General features: G+C 42.7%; 1 protein-coding gene across 2 annotated transcripts in view; it reads left to right on the plus strand.

Moving 5' to 3' along the window:
* Window positions 1–17,642, plus strand: part of ZNF704 (zinc finger protein 704) — a 98,210-nt gene that overhangs the window by 58,985 nt on the left and 21,583 nt on the right. For both annotated transcript variants that reach the window (XM_055799679.1, XM_055799678.1), the window contains exon 3: window positions 12,707–12,810. In XM_055799679.1, the coding sequence (XP_055655654.1) occupies window positions 12,707–12,810 (104 nt within the window). The remainder of the gene's footprint in view (window positions 1–12,706; window positions 12,811–17,642) is intronic.

Below are 17,642 nucleotides of genomic sequence, written 5' to 3' on the forward strand. Positions count from 1 at the left end.
AACTGCAACGTTGCCAGATTTGTCCATGGAAACATCACTTTTCACATTGTGACACATGCCCATGGATGTTTTGAAAGCACAACTCTAGGTCTTGTTTTGTGATTTTTAACTCTTGTGATCTGGGATGCAGGATGCTTAGTAAATAATAATGGAAACGAAACAAGATAATGACTCATCTGCCACCATTGCTCATTGCAGATATTTACCACTTAGAAAATTGTACCCTAAGAACACATCCTGACTTGGGAAATATGGAAACAATTTTAATTGTTTATGGACTGAAGAGAGGCCTTCCACAGGAGATTATTTTAGTCATCATCAGTGGAATTGTTAAGGATGAGCATCTTCAGTCCAGTAGTTCGTGTTGAGTAATGAAGAAATATGTATAGTAATGGAGTCTAGTGCCTGACATCAGTGAACACTGTCTGCTGTCTAGAATAGATAGTCCAGATGGTGCAGACTTTCTAACTTTCTTGTTGAAATCATTCTGCTTTACACAGATACCTAAATATTCTTCGGCAGTTATTCCTGCCTGGGATTTCTGGGACAGTTGCGTGCACATGCTACACAGCATACTTGCAGGGGTCTCTTAGGAAGCCCTGACCTTTCCACAGACCAGCTGGCAGCTCTGGTGGTGCTTTGGCATGGCTATGTGGTGTCAGCCACCTTTGGCTCATGCCCAGTAGGTCCTACTCTGCCCAGAGGCTTCAGAGGCATTTCCTTACTGCACATGCATCTTCGCAAATGATCTGACAGATTTTAGTTGTTTTGTAGTGTCTGGTTTTACATCCACCATTTTGAAAATATCTTCAGTTGATACGCATGCAGCAAGTGTTTAAGTCATGAGAAGATGGCCATTGTGAGGTTATATTTAGTTCCTGTGGAAGAAATTGTTAACGAACTTTGAAAGGGTTGAACAATTGTTTTAAAGGTGAGGAGAAAGATTGGTGTGTAGCTTAAATATGCTTAATCTTTATAAGAGATTGCTTAGAGAAGAGATGCATCTGTGCCCTATTTGTTTCAAGACCTGGTGGCCTTGTTGAGGTACTTTGTGTTGATTAGGCCTGGGGATCTTCTGGTGATGGTACTTCACAGTTCATAATGTCAAGTTCAGATCTCGAGTGCTAATCAAACAACAGAAACCTTGCATCTTTGAAAGGGTTGAGATCACAAAAACGCCCAACCTGCCTGAAAAATCTGAAAGGCCTAATGGTAAACTAGACATCACCTGAAATGAATTTAGACAGTGGAAAGGGATTGTATGGTATAGAGTGTTTGCAATATGGTTTTACTTACTGCAGAAAGTATTTTTTAATGTGATGGTATCTATTCCAGTCTGTAGTCTAGCATGCTTTTTCCTAAAACAGAAGGACCCGATCCTTCTTTAGCTCTTCAGTACTTCACCAGTCAGTCAGAACATCGGCTTGTCTCCTGAATTCTCATGGCATAGAATTGGTGAAGGCAGTTTCTTGCCACTGGAACAGCCTTGAGGGCTTTGTTTGATATTTTTCATGTTTAATTTGGAGCAACTGTGGGTTGCTATAAATTACACCAAACAGTGGCCTGGTGTCTGGCTGACTGAGATGATACTCAGAAACTCCTCTTACCTTTTCTTCCTCAGCAATGGGGGATATCCTGAACTGTGGCTTGATAAACATAGGAAGAGCTTGATGTAAAGAAATACTGAAGTCACTGTGCATGTTCACATCAAAAAGGAAATTTATAGGAGGAGATGTCATAGCAAATAAAGCGATCATGAGCTTAGAGCTTCTGCTGTCCATGTCTGGTAGTGTGAAAACAACAGAACAATCAGAGAAGTAACTAAATCAAACCTGATAAAAGGTAATACTTATCTCCTGAGTAATATTAACTAGATTGTAGTTAATACATAGTACATGGCTGGAGTCCAGACATGAGGACAATGTACAAAGGAGCGGGATAATGCAGAAGAGTATACAGAGGCCTGGGTGATAGAAGGTGTGTTGGAAGAGCTAGAGTGTTCTATTCCTGTTTTTTTAATCTGGTGACAGTGTGTAAGGAAGTTCATAATTCGTCGGAATGGGATGGTACATTGATCGTGGGAACATCCCTATTGCATCTTCCTTTACAACAGTGTCGTGGTTTAACCCCAGCTGGCAACTAAACACCCCACAGCTGCTCACTGACTCCCCTGCAGTGGGTTGGGGGTAAGAATTGGAAGGGTAAAAGTGAGAAAACTCATGAGTTGGGATAAAGATGGTTTAACAGGTAAAGCAAAAGCTGTGCACGCAAGCAAAGCAAAGCAAGGAATTCATTCACCACTTTCCATGGGCAGGCAGGTGCTCAGCCAGCCCCAGGAAAGCTGGGCTCCATCACACGTAATGATTACTTGGGAAGACAAACTCCGTAATGCCGAATGTCCCCTGCTTATTTCTTCTTCCCTTAGTTTATATACTCAGCATGATGCCATGTAGTATGGAATATCCCTCTGGCTGGTTTGAGTCACCTGTCCTGGCTGTGTCCCCCTCCCAGTGTCCCATGCCCCACCAGCCCTCTTGCTGGCAGGACCTGGGAAACTGAAAAGTCCTTGACTGAGTATAAACATTACTCAGCAAGAACCAAACCCGTCAGCGTGCTATCAGCATTGTTCTCACACCAAATCCAAGACACAGCACTGCACCAGCTACTGAGAAGAAAAATATCTCAACTGAAACCAGGACAGTCAATGCTGGCCACAGAGTACTGGACCAAATGACCTGAAAAGCCCCACATATAGAGTGTGCGAGTTTATGTATTACTTATACTTGCCCTGTATACCCTACTGCCCTACCTGAAATGTATCTGTGAATGCTGTTATCTCAATAATGATCTTTCTTGACAAATTGAAAACCAAGAAAGGAAAATCATGAAAATCTGGTCTGTAATCAGGTTGACTGTAAAGATAAATGTCAGTTGTGTTTGGTTTTGTCTTTATTTTGAAAGAAACATTTTAGTCACTCTTTCAAAAGAAAAAAAAAAGTTTGTTAGCACCAATTAATTCCAGCTTCATTAGCTGTAAACAAGTGATCAAGCAAACAGCAATGGAGAACAGCAGCGGGATAGTATTGTTCATTACAGGTGACTCAGCCATCCCTGTGAGTCAAATCATAGACATTTCAGCAGACAGGGAAATAATACTGTCCTTGTAGACGATGTGGGCAAGACCATGTCAGTAACACTTGGAGCAGTTCTGTTCATGATGGATGTACTCACATCAACAAGAGATGAACACAGACTTGTAGGATGATCAGGGCAATGGAAAGAGAACCCATCTGAAGTGGTATACTGGGATGCTCTCTGCGGAATGTGGGTGCATAGACAAAATTGCTGTGAACTAGCTATCACAGGTACTGTTGTCAATATAGCCCTGCAGAACTGGTCCAAGGATATGGAGAAGATGAGAGGGCAGGAGTGGAGAGGACAAGATGAGCTAGCTCTACGCCTTCCCAGTTCTGAAACAGGTTTCTAACAGACTGAGGACAAAAACGCAGCCAGTTGTGAGGTAAACCATAGTGTGTGTCTCCTGGATCACTGCAATAGCAAGGGTGACCCTGGAAGATAATTTACAGTACTGTGACCTATTGGCTTATGTATGCCATAGACGTAATGGTTTAATTTTTGGAAATTCCGCTCTCTGGGGTGTATCTCACCGTGGCAGGAAGCAGAGGGTCATCTTAGAGGGGTTTCTGCCTTTGGTCTCCAGATCTCTTTCAGGAGCGCTGGCAGCTGTGGACAGCTTTGTCCAGAATTGGTGGTTTTTTCTTTCTAATTCTGTTTTCTTCTAGCTTGAAAAAAATAAGTAATTGGAAAGCTCAGAAAGACTGACATGTAAATATTAACAATAAACAGAAACTGACTCCTTGGGTCAGTTTCGAAACCGATTTGATTTCAGCAAAGTGCTCACTATCTTGTTCCCATTAGTAGTTATATGTAGCAACAGGACGGCCTACTTGTGGCTTTTTGATTTGGTGAGGAAAACTTGTAGGCTTTTTTTCAAGTGTTTCATCAATGTGTATTGTATTAGAAAAAAAATGTATATTTTAACGTGTGGATGGGGAAAAAGCAGTTAAGTATTGTTTTAAAGTTGGTTTACAGCAGCTTTTTAGAGATAAATTGTGCTAAACCAATTATCCACATAGATATGTTAGGACTGTATATAGGCATTGATACTATAAAACAGATTTTGAGAATGTTAGAATTAAATTCATACAAAATGGGAATAATGCTGTTCGCAGTAGATAAGGGTAAAAGAAGGCAGAGCAAAACATTTCTGGCCTTGTCTTTTGTACTTTATTCTGGGAAAGACAAAGTTCCCATAGCATCTGCTGTAAGAATATCTTCAGCTAATCACTGGTAAAATAATTTTGAAAAGTTAAGGAAGATTTATGTAAAAAACAGTTTTGCGAAAGGCTCAGTGAGAGTTGTGAAAGAGACATCAGATGTAGTAGTGTTTGGGTGGCTGTGACTGTGGGGGCCAGGTGCGGGTGGCAAATGGCACTGCCCTTCAGCAGCAGGCCTTGTAGTGGGAACACCAGCTACCTGGAGGGACAAGGTGTCTTCTCTTAGTTCCATGTTATCAGGTCACATCAGGCTGTCCCCTTAGCACATCACAGCGCTTCTTGGCACAGTTCTTGTTACATTTGGTGGGCTGGGACCTTCAGGGTTGGTTTTTTTTTTTGCTTTTCCATCTTTTCCCATTTTCAGCATGATAATTTGTATTGCATTGAACAGTACCTCTTGGGCATTGTAGCAAGTGATCCAGCCCCCTTCCCTGAGGAGTGTCGGAAGTGTGAAACTTACTTTTGGTAAACAGTACCCCATCAAAGCGATTCCATTTATGAGGGCGAAGGAGACGTGCATGTGAACAAGCTAGAACAGTAGCATAAGACAAAGGCAGGCAAGGGATGAAACTTGAGTATTTTGGACAACATTTGGAATAATTGGTCTGTTGTTTCAGGGTGCTATTGAGACTTGGTTTGTAGAGACTGACTGGTTTATTGCATCAGCAAGTGGCCTTTAAAGGAGAGGAGAGGGAACAGAAATCTTCCCAGAAAATCTTCAAGGTTTGTGCGTGACCATAAGTGATAACTGATCTCTGAAGGGTTCTGTTGCTACTTTTTGAATATAATTTTTGCTTTGCACTCATAATCTATCAAGTGATTACCATTTATTTGATTGCTGTGTTCTGAAGCAGATGATTTCTATGTCATATTCCTACTTCAGCTTCTGTTGTTGCCCTGAGGGCTCTTTGCCAGATAAGTTCTCTTGATATGTTGGAGCTGTTTGAAAAGTAAAAATGATTCATTGTATCAACTTCTTCAATATAGAGAATAAATTGTTCTTGTAAACTGCAGCTTATCTCCCAGTGTTGAATTTGGTTTGTTCCCATTTATGCAGAGCATTTAAAAACTGTAGATTTTATCACCTGCCAATAATGATAGCAGTGTTTTACTGCCCATCCTCTCCCTCCACCCCCAGCACGCTGTATCCTGTATTTTGTAAATCGGAGAGTGAGACCTAGAGTTCAATACTTTAAACATTTGGATAGGTTTGAAATTTCATTTGCCATTAAGGAAGTCAGGCAAGTTGCTTAAGCAGTGATAAAAAGACTTCTATGAAAAAGTCATTTTCCATCTGTTTTGCAGGCTTTGCCTTAAGCAAACTTTTCTGGGGAGTCTTAGAGAGCAAAGCAGCTAATCCTGCCGCTGAGCTTCAGAGGAATGGCAGCAGCAGAACATGTCCATGGGATGTGTTTACACCAGACAGCAGAAATCACAGTACTTTGGCATCCTTTTTTTGCTGGTGCAGCTCTGCCAGCACTCCCCGAAGAGGTCTGGTGTGGTGGCAGACTAAAGAGCAGTCAGGGTAGCATCCTAGCTTGTACTCTAATAGGGGGGAGAGGGGCACTGGGAAAGGATGCTCCAGGCACTCCCAGGGACACGCCTGGCTTGGGAAGCTATCTGCTGTCCAGGAGCCGGAGGAAGAGGCAGGGACAGCAGAGGAAGAGACAGGTGAGACCCCTGTCTATGGGAGAGTATCTCAGCCAGCTTTTGGAACGAAATACTGTGTTTTCTTGGTTATTTAAATCTATAAAATGGTGTAAAAATGAATGGATTATTTTCTGTCAGCTTTCGGTGCTTTTTGTGATAACAGCTAGAGAAATACCTGTTTTTACAGAATACTCTTTTTGTGGAGCAGTGGAAAGTGATGTGTAGTTTGATGTGAGTTAAAAGACTTTGGACAACATGCCTGCATTACACACCACTTTCTCTTCAATTCTTGTTAAATGTGTTTTCTACTTTAGGATGCTGAGAACCACTCTGTGAATGTCTCCCATCTGATATGACTAATTTCTAAAGGCTTTTTATTGCCTTTAAAGCATTACAGTCCAAATAGAAAGTCAGTATCTGCATTACTGATGACTTTTATCAACTCTTCTTGGGTTCTAACACACCAGCCAGACTTCCAAAGGTCCTTTGGATAACTGAATTGCAAAATCTGTCAGCTTGGCCAGGAGGAGGTGGAGAGCTTTGACGTGAGCTTTGATGCATTTTTCTTTTCTCCTTGAGAAGTTCTGGTATACGTGTTTTTTAGAAGAAAAGTTCCTGTATTAGTATAATAAAGATTTTGATCATAATTAATTTCTAGTAGCTGTCAGTATCCAAAAAATTTGCTTGTATATAACAAAGACAGCAGAGACAGGCAAAGAAAGGCCAGTTACTCTGTATATGAGCTAGTCTGCAAATTACACAGAGTTAGTATGGAAAACATAAATTTTATGTTTGGCCACGATGAGCAAAGGCAGAAATCCCTAGCTTCTAATTATGCACCATATTATTGTATCTCTGCTTCAGATATCAAACACTAGTTCTCTTTTTAGATGTGTAAGTAGTAGTGCTCTCATGTTTTCAGATGTGTTGTCATAGTACTATACTGATTTAATATAATCTTTGAAAAGATTTCCCTGTTCTTTTTGCTTTATTGTGCAAAGTTACAGCTTTTAACAAAGAGTGCTGAAGACCTTAGGCTGTTTATATGGATCATTCTCTGTAGTTTTTGCTTTTGTCTTTGGGCAAATGGGTAAATTCTTAATCTTCATAATCAACAACCAAACATAACAGCAACAAGCACAATTGTTTATTTACCTGTACTGTTAGTATTTTGAGTTGTTAGATGGTAACCAAGTAGTACTGTGAATGTAAGGTATTTTATTGATTAAGAATGTTTTGCAGCATGATGGTTGTAGATCTTTGCTCAAAACAGGAGTGATTGTAGTTACTTTAGATATGTGGAGTCACAGCCACAGGCATGTCTTTTCTTGCTAGCTCCTTGTTAGGATGTTGCCTTTGCCATTAATGATTAATTGAAGAAACCTAAATCTTTTCATTTTACCTTTAGAATGTAATTTAGGGTTTTTACGTCTTCTAGAAGTACATCTGCTATTACTAGTACACCGATTACAATGATTCATTATATGATATGAATCATACTTGTGGTGTACAAAAGCCTGTAACAACATGTTTATCTATCAGTATTGATACAGTGCTCAGTATGATGGCATCAGTGCGATGTGGCTATCATCAGGTGGTCAGAGTGAGGCTTCAGAAGTCTCTGTACGAGCATTTAGCAGTATGGGAGGGAGAGAGCAATTTAAATATACTGTTATTTTGTCCTAGTTGTGGCATGTTAATACATACATATTTATATGGTACTTCCTCAGCAAAAGGTCAGGGTGTTTTGTGAACCACTGTCATAAGTCAGTTTTTGGGTGGAGGACAGTAGCCAGCTAGCATATCATATTAGCATTTTTGTGCTTGACTGTCACTGTTCTTGATCAATTCTAGTTACACTTTTTTATTTTATTTATTTTTTACTGTGTCCCTCTGGTGAGGATAGTAAGAAATAGGTAAACACATGCCTCTGCCAAAACAAAGAAGAATGTGTAAGCCTTTTAATAAATCTGAATGTTTAGGGCATATGGGCTTTAGGTGGTTATTGTTTAGAAAGTAGGATAAGGAAAGGCAAGCTCAACAGTGCTGGAACAGCAGGGGGATGTGGTTCTGGAGAATAAAGCCGGGTCTGTGACCATCAGCTTCTGTAGCCAACGTCCACTTGAAGTAATTGGAAACATCCTTCCCTTTCCCTTCTCCATGGCCTTATCTCCTGGTGCTGGAGTTTGTACACCCTTGCAGCCAGGTGTGTGTGTCCCCCCCCCCCCCCCCCCCCCTTCTCCGTGGGACTGGGGCCCTGGTGAGGAAGCACTGCCTGGTCCGCACTCGGGCTGTGTCAGGACAGTCCTGGGGCACAGGAAGGCACTTTCCGTATGGTGAACTGGTGCCTCACTGGTTTGAACATTGGAGTTAGAGGCTGCTGGTCAGAGAATTAACTGAAAGCTTTGGAGTGGTGAGCAGGGAAAAACAATGTGTCTTGGTTTTATTTTTTATTTGCTTAAAATGAACTTAGTTGTGTTTTTTAATAAGGTCAGTTTTATCAAACCACCTGCTACCATTACCAGTTTCTCTGCTCTAAGAATATTCTCCAGGGCCCTTAAAATACGCTTGGATAAAGTACTGACCTAAGGTGCACTCTTTCCAAGAGGAAGAACTGCAGGCTTTTTGATCTAGGCCAGGCAAATAATAAAGAATAGACTAAAGACTTAAAAACTAGAACAAAATTAGGATTTATTGGGAGAAAGTTAAAAAAAAAAAAGTTCCAACGATAGATGATGGTGTGGCTGATAGAAGAAAAAACAGAGGTGTGATATAGATGTGTCCATATGGGAATAACACTTACTAGAGAGTATTAAGGTGAGTGTGGCCAGAAGACTTGTGTACCTTTCCCAAAGGGAGGTCAGGAAGACATAGCCTCACCAGAAAGTTGCTAGTAGGGAGGAATCTCGCCAAGAGCTTAAACCACGGATTCAGTCCCATAAGGAAATACAGGTCTTAAAGGGAGTCAGCCGCTGGCTGAGGAAATGGGACAGTAGGAGATTGGAGGTTGTGTTGGTTTGGGACACTTGGCGTAGCCTTGGACTAGTCTTGGATCCTCTTTTGCTCATCTTTTGAAGCTTAAACCCAGCTTTTCCTCACAGAGAGCTCTGACTGAGGAAGATGTGGTATTTTCTTAAAACCATTAAATGATTATCAAAAAAGCAGTAAATTCATCAGCAAAACCAAGGAAAGGATTGGGAAAGAGTAAAGGTGGTAACTAAGTTTAATTTGAGCTTGGGTATTAAAGAAAAGGACAATTCTAAATACAAGGCTGGCTGGGTAAGTGTATTGCAGGGATCAAGTGAAAGCATCCTCACTGCTGAGAAAGTGGGAGACATGAAGCCGAGAGACGTGGGGTGGTGGTAAAGAGATCTGTCCCCAGGGTCCTCTAGTTTCTGCTGTTTATGTCTCAGCTGGTTCATTATAGCTCACCTGTTGGCTGGATTTACAAAGACTTGGAAATGAAGGATCCAAAACTGCTTGGTCTCAAATGCAGACGGGGCTGATACAAATATATCTGTCCAGAAGTTGGGAGGTGGCATTTGGAGACTGCAGCGAAGCATCAGAGGAAGGAAGAAGTTAGATGATGTAGTAGGTGATCTTGCAACTGGCTCACATTTCCTTACACCTAGTAACAGTATAAGCAACATCAGGGATTATAACTTAAGTCTGCAGAAAATCACCTTAGCGATGGTGGTATAAATGGTTTGTGAGCAATTGATGTGTAAGAAACAAGTTTTTCTCCCCACTGAGTGCAAATACTGTTGAATGCCTGTGTGCAGGTTCAACCTTCCAGCAGAGAAAACTGGAGAAGACTGGAGCAGTCTTAAAGCATCGATTCACATCTGATGCTGACTGAATGCAGATGGCTTAAGTGGTGCCTGTCTTCAGTTTTATGCTTTGCCTCTCTCTTGAAGGCTGCTGCTGGGGCAGCGGTGCTGGCTGAGTGACATATGAAATATGTGTGTTTACATTTATGAGCCAAACTGTAAAAATGTGTTTGGGAGCAGAGTCACATAAACCAGCGCTTGTAGCTGCTAAAATTCTTGTGGCTGGGAAGTATGAGCAGAGCATTCCTTGTTTGCTGGATACAGCTGAGGAGCAGTAAGTAGTAAAAATTACTATGATTCAAAATGGGCAGAGAAAATGTCTAGAGTTGTATTTTTGGGGGCTTTCCACATTGAAAACCTGTTAAAATGGATCAGGTAGAAAAAAACATTCCAGTAATTGCAAGAGTGTGGTTTTAGCATGGCTAGAAACGGCAGGGGTTCTTATGATGGTTCCTGTCCTTTGCCTACCTGTGAAAACTTTCATCTTAGACATGGATGCCAATGCTGACAGTTTGGGGCATTACTGACAAAATGATTTGGAGCAAAGGTTAGTTTTTCAGAGCATCAGTCTGAGTCATTGGTGGTGGGGGGACAACCATCAAGACAGAAGAGCTGGAAGAAGTTAAAATTATAGACTATTTGGAGGAACTTTGGCATTATCTCTAGGTGTAGACTCTGACATCTTGGCACCAACTTGGCAAACGCTTGCAACAACTGCTGTAGTGTGATTTGGCAATTCTGCAGAGGCCTGGATGGGAGCATATTAGTCCTGTTGCCACACACACAGAAGAGCCTTGTTGGGAGGGCTGATTGCAGACACTGGGGATCAGCTTCTCCAGCATATCAGGAACCTGTGGTCATCTTGGCCTCATATGTTGCCAAAGTGCAAATATTAGTGGTTCACCCACAGCTGGATAAAGGAGTACAGTCGGTGTAGTCTTGCAGGAGTAGACTACAGAGCAGCTGAATTCTTCTCAGTGAGTGGTCTTTCGTACTAGGATATTGGGTAATTGGAAAATCATCTGGCAGGGCTGATCTCCAGAAAATGTAGCATCTCCGTGTCATCCTGTAGGAAAGGTCTTCTGAGCCCTGAGGAATTTGGCATTCTGAGTGAAATACTCCTTTGCAGACGGACCTGATGGGTGGCAGGTTCAGGTATTGGCTGATTATAGCAGGTATCCAAGATATTTCCAGTACTTGATGATGAGCATATGACTGCTGCGTTCTTTGCAAAAGCTTTGGCTGAAGGAACGGAGGGTTTCTATGGATATAAACAGAATGCAGCAGGTACCGTCATCAGCGTTCTGGTTCCAGGCACTGATATGTTGCAAAAGACAGTCGTGAGAGCTAAGCTGTTGTGTGGCATGGGAGAGTGTTCATTGGCACCTGCATGGGTCCTTGCATCATCCATAAAGCAGCTGTGAACCTCAAGTCTGAGGTTTGTTCACTAAAATACCAAGAGGTTTTGACTGTAGCATAGTTGCCAGTTCGTGAGCCTTTCACCTGGTGGGTGAAATGGGATTCTAGAGAGGGGATTGCAGCCAGCTTGTCCTGTTCTTCTTGGTGACTTACCAATCAACAGTTGATGGAAAGCATCAGGTAGCTGAACACTTCTTGTATTGGGCTTTAAATAAAGACTCGACCTGATGAGTTAAATAGAGATCCTGGCAAGTCACAGAGGAAATTATAGAAACCCCACAAGGCAGAATCGAGGTGGGGGAAGTGTCCTTTGTAAGAACAAATTTAACTTGGTCTCTAGTAAATGAGAAGATGGTCTTGGATGACCAGTCTTTGGTTGAAAGCAAATGTTTACAAGAAGCTGTCTGCTTTGATTCCGCTGTCCCTGAAGGATGAAAAGCAAAAGTCTGCTAAACCTAGTGGGTTTAGTAGTTCTGTTTTGGTACGTGCACTCTTCAGAAACTCTACATTGTCAGGAAGAGGTTACTTTTGGTGGAAAAAGTAATAGTATCCACATTTTTACAGACAAAGTGAATCCTCCATTGTCTAAAGAAAATGTGACTCCTTTAGCGATGGGTCACTGAAGCGTGGTTTCTGCCAACATCCATTGTTCTCCAAATCCTCTTCTCACTCCCCTGGAAAGCTGGCTGCCCTCCCTTCCCTTATTACCTGTTGCTCATGCCCTCTCCTTTGACTTATGGCAGGCTTCCAGCAAGACCAAGCTAAGGCAGCAATGGGTCCCTCTCTTCACACTGTGCCATCTTACTGGCTCAGGTGCCTATCACACCTGCAAAAAAATAATATTTTTTTCCCCTACCCTGGTTTTCTGCCAGTGTGCTATTTTAAATAGTTGGTTTAACATCTGGCAAGGAAAAATTTAGTATCAGTCTTTCAGAGAAAGTACGGGAAGGTTAATAGCATTAAGCAGAAGCAACAAAGAAAAAATTGTATCCCTTAGCTCCAGTTCATAGTTCTTCCTCACCCTACAGTGAGTAGTATATGACATTAATGTTACTAGTAATCATATTTGGGTTTGCACCTCTGTGTCTTCATCCAAGAAAAAAACCTCTTATGTACACACCTAGAACATGAATAGCTGAAATTCTGGAGGCGGCGAGGGAGGAACAGAGTCAAACTTATGAAGGGTCATAGTGATACTGACAATTTTATACAAAGATGTATTCTCTTCTCACTGCTTTTCCTATTTATACTGAGCTGGTTGGCTTAAAGTAGCCACTTGATAGCTCAGGTTGCCAGAATACACAAAAGCTTTGAGCACTGTATTTGGTGGCTTGCTTTTGCTACTGTGTCATGCTGATGTAGGGTTTGGGCTGGTATTAAAAAAAAAAATTACTAAAAAAAGGTTAAATATTTGCTGATGTGTTTCCTGTCTCCCATTCACTGTTTCAGAAAATCTTCAGAAGAACTTGACATGGATAAAGTAACAGCAGCTATGGTACTCACCAGTTTATCCACCAGCCCTTTGGTCCGCAGCCCTCCTGTCCGACCCAACGGTAAGCCTTCCGAGGAGTGCCTGGGCAGGGGCTGCAGGGGAGGGGTGCCAGGGCTGTGTATGTGGGGGCTTATTTCCAGGAGTTGTGGCTGTGGTGGAGGACAAAGGGTGAGTGGCTGTCTTCTGGCAGTGACCAGCATACTGAGCTTTGCTCTGACCTAGTGCCGGTCTTTGGTGAAGCATTGGCAGAAACGAGAAGAAACCTTTTCTGTAACTGTAGAGCAGCTCCAGTTTATGAAACTTGAGATACCCCATTTCATAAATGGGAGATGAGTGCTGCGGAAGGTCTCCTGACCTCACTGAAAAGCTGATTTTCCCAACAGCTTATTTGCTTTTGCACATATACAGTAAACGTGACAGCAGTTGTTCTTGTCCCCAGCCCATGGAAATCAGATCAGATTTTACGCAACAATATGATGAGGCAAAGCACTTGCAGATCACAGCCCTCAACTGAGAGGCAGTGCAGTAGCGGTCTGTACAGCAACAGGTCTGTTTCTGCTGATGCAGGATTAGACCCTCAGTTCCTGCGCCCTTTGTAACTCTCTGATGGTCTACCATCAAATCTGTAATCCCTTTAGAAGGCTACACCATTCATGATATAGCAGAAGACACACAAATAAAAATAAATATAAAGTTAGCCGTAATAATGAAATTGCTAATGAAGTATAATTAATCTATGCGTTAATGTAATTAATCTTGACTGGAGTTACAAGTGTTTTTAAACAAGTGCTTAAAAACAAGAGTTCTTAAAAGCATTAGATTTTAAGGAATTATTTAATTTAGAACACCCTTGTTAGGATATCTCAGCATTATTTGTATGCTTCTGGCTTTTCTTACTCATTTGTAACTGTTAAATAGACACTAGATGCCCTTCTACTGTAAATAATCTTGAGGACTTTGAGGAATACTTATAGATGCAAATGAGTAGGGAAGTAGTCTTTGCGTTTCTTCATGGAAGCAGGGGTGATCTACTGAATGACGTTCTTAAAAGGAATTTGTACCGTATGTTCCAGCTTTAAAGATTTTTGAACAAATAGTGTGTGTTTTCCATTTTTTTCCAGAAAATCTAAGCTTTATCCATTTAGCTGGAATTCTGGCCATGAACACACATGGCTCCTGTTTGTGTGCTTTCCAGTGTTGAAGGGAAAGGGAAAGGTAAAAACATACCTGCTCTCCAGCTGCTCACCTCACAGCCGAAACCACAGATGAAGATGGATCTGTGCTGATTTGCCAGGCAGGGATTTGGAGTGGCCAAGTGTGGTGGTATGACCCTGCTTGAATGCCAGGTGCCCACCAAAGCCCCTCTATCACTCCTGTCCTCCTCTGGACAGGGGAGAGAAAATGTAATGGAAGGCTTGTGGGTCAAGGTAAGGACAGGGAGAGCACTCGCCAATTTCTGTCACAGGCAAAAAAGACTCAACTTTGGGAAAATTAGTTTAATTTATTACCATCCAAATCAGAAAAACACCTTCCCCCCACCCATCCTTTCTTCCCGGTCTTAACTTAATCCCTGATTTCTCTACCTCCTCCCCCAGAGCAGCACAGGGGGGCAGGGAATGGGGGTTATGGTCAGTTCATCACACATCTCTGCTGCAACTTCCTCGTCACACTCTTCCCCTGCTCCAGCCTGGGGTCCCTCCCATGGGAGACAGTTCTCCATGAACTTCTTCAACATGAGTCCTTCCCACGGGCTGCAGTTCTTCACGAACTGCCCCAGCGTGGGTCCCTCCCACCAGGTACCATCCTTCAGGCACAGCCGGCTCCAGCGTGGGTCCCCTGCGGGGTCACAGCCCGGCCAGCAAACCTGTTTCAGCATGGGCTCTTCTCTCCATGGGTCCACAAGTCCTGCCAACAAACCTGCTCCAGCGTGGGATGCCCATGGGGTCACAGCCTCCTTCAGGCACCCACCTGCTCTGGCATGGGGTCCTCCATGGGCTGCAGGTGGAGATCTGCTCCACCATGGACTTCCATGGGCTGCAGGAGCACAGCCTGCCTCACCGTAGCCTTCACCATGGGCTGCAGGGGAACCTCTGCTCCGGCCCTGGAGCCCCTCCTGCCTCCTTCTGCACTGACCTGGGTGTCTGCAGAGTTGTTGCTCTCACGTAGTCTCACTCCTCTCTCTCTCTGGTGTAGATTTCCCCCCAGCACCCTACCCCCCGCCTCCCTCATCCCTTCTTAATAAGCTTTCCCAGAGGCGCTACCACCGTCACTGATTAATTCGGCCTTGGCCAGCGGCAAGTCTGTCTTGGAGCCAGCTAACATTGGCTCCATTGGACATGGGGGAAGCTTCTGGCTCTTCTCACAGAAGCCACCTCTGTAGCCCCCCCCACTACCAAAACCTTGCCATGCAAACCCACAATGCCAAGGAACACACCTGTCCCACGTTGCATCCCTGGTCACAGGGAGCTGCTCTGGTGTGGGGCAAGGCAATATCTGCCACCTCAGGCAGTTTGAGCAGATGACACTTGTCAGGAGCAGCAGTGCATATTAGCTAGCAGCCGTCGATTGGAAAAAATCTTCCGAACAAGCCCTTTTGAATTTTTAATAGGTAAATGGTAGCTGTTAACTGCCTTTGATATTTCTTCGTGCAGTCTGAGTGTTCTTTGATATTTCTTCACATAGCTTGCCTGCTTGTTTCCCAAAATCTGGGAAGACTAGCCTGAAAAAGTAATTCATGTGTTTTTGGTAATCACAGACAAGATTTGGAAGCTGTTGTTGGGCACTTTCTCCCTGAATATCTTAGTTTTGCCTGAGTGAAGACATACTGAAGACTTAAGTAAGATTTGATAATTTAAAGCTGATTCGGTGTTGTAAAGCTGGGCTCTGATCTTAGTAATAGGAGCCACAAATGGACTAATAATTAATTCTACATTCTTTTCCAAAGAAGGGCAGTAAGTAGCTGTATAGTTGAAGGAACATTTGTTGATACAAATGGAATTTTGCCTAGAAGTTAAAAAAAAACAGCCCCAAAACATTAGCATTAATATTAAAATGTGATCTGTGCTGGAATTACTGGGAATGATCACCTATATAAACTGGATCAGAGTTTAGCTGTTGTTTCACTGCAGCTGAGTAATATTTGGTCTGGTTCAGTTTCATGCAACTCCAGCAATGTGAAAAGAGCCCCAAAATAAAAGTAAATTACATTTATTTATATTTTAAACTTGTTTACATGGACAGATTTGTTAGTATTAACCAGAACTAGTTTTTGTTGTTTTTCCTGTTGTCAGTCTCATTCAGTCTTTTCCATACTACTTTAAAAATGTTCTTGATTTACATCTGTTCCTTCAGCAAGGTGGGGAAAAGCTGTAAACCATGAGAATACAAAGTACCGCTATAAATGTGTCGGAAAATAGTAGTTGAAGGAGTGCTGTTTCCTTTGTTTTTCTGAAGAAAAGGAAATGTTAAGCTATGCTAAGGTCACAAGTTGATACCAGATGTACTTCTTGGCTTTGGCACAAGACTAAAGCACAAATATGTAAAAGAAACAAACCCCACCTCCATTACAGCCACATGAAGGCTGTAATCATGAACCAAAACATGACATTCTCATATGTTAATTTATTAGCTACTGGAAATGTATATATTGTTTTCCAAAGAGAAAACTAGGGGGGGTGGGAGGGTTGATTCCATTTATGTTCTGTGGCCCTGATCAGTAAGTGCAGGGACTTGGCTGCTGCCTGTGCAAGGGGGTATTTTTATGCATGTGCTTACGTGATGGAGCACTGCATTCTGTTTTGTGAGCAGCTCGTGTTAACTGTTAAGGGTTTCATCTAAACCCAACTGCATTAGGAGGAAAATAGTAAAAATTGACTGGTTTGGGGTTAAGCTTTTGGTAGCAAGTGGTTGACATTATTTTCTTGCTGATGTCATGAGTTAATTCTGTCTGTAAGAAATGGAGAAGGAATGAAGGAGTGACTTCTGCAGAACTCTTAAAGGCAGGCACTGACTTGAAAAGACTCCAGTCTCACACTTAAATAACTTTTCATGAACGATAAGATGTTACTTGCTTGCCAACTCCCGAAGTCTGGTGTTGCACAGTACTTGGGCACCTATAGTGTCATTGGGAAAAGCTTCCAATGCCTGAGTTAGGGCGAAACCGCACCTAAACCGTCCCTGAGCACGTGCCCAGGCTCTTGTGAGAACCTGAAGCTTCAGGCAGAGCCACCCATGGTTGCACCATTGGACACGCTTGGGCCGTACCTTTGCCGAGCTGGAGACCTATGTACTCCTCTCCTGCCAAAAGCCCTTTAGGGACTGGGAAGAGTGGTGTGTCAATGTCTAATGCTGAGGACCTCAGCACATAAAACATGGCTCAAGCTGTGCCTCAGACTGTGAAAGCAGTGCTGTTACTCCCACTCACCACGTTGTAGAGTAACCTGTTAGTTCGAGTGTTTGCTTACCACCTAATGTCAGGGAAAGTGCTGCAGTGAGGAGGGGGTTCCTCCAACGAGCAGGTATGGAGGTGATCCAGCATCTATGCATCCCACTTCTGAAACCAGATGCCTAATGATACACCTGTATGAAGAAAAAGGGATATCTTTCCAAGGATACATGGTACCTCATTTAGAGATTCCGATGAGGCAGAGGTAAGTGCGCTGGGAGATTCTGAGAAGGCGGTTAAGAGTATAGTAATGGTTTTCTTTGATGTTTTTAGTAATGGGAAGATGATCAGGTTTTTGTAGATCTGAGTGTCCTGAGGCTCAGAGTGTATGTCCCCTTCCCAGGGGATCTCCTCTTGGCCACGTGGTGGCTTGGCACTTGCTCTGATGCCTCACCACAGTCATGTCTTCCTGTTGAAAGTTGAGGATGTATTTGAATGCTTTACCTTAA

This window comes from Falco peregrinus, chromosome 3, assembly GCF_023634155.1.
Source record: "Falco peregrinus isolate bFalPer1 chromosome 3, bFalPer1.pri, whole genome shotgun sequence".
NCBI classification, from domain to species: domain Eukaryota; kingdom Metazoa; phylum Chordata; class Aves; order Falconiformes; family Falconidae; genus Falco; species Falco peregrinus.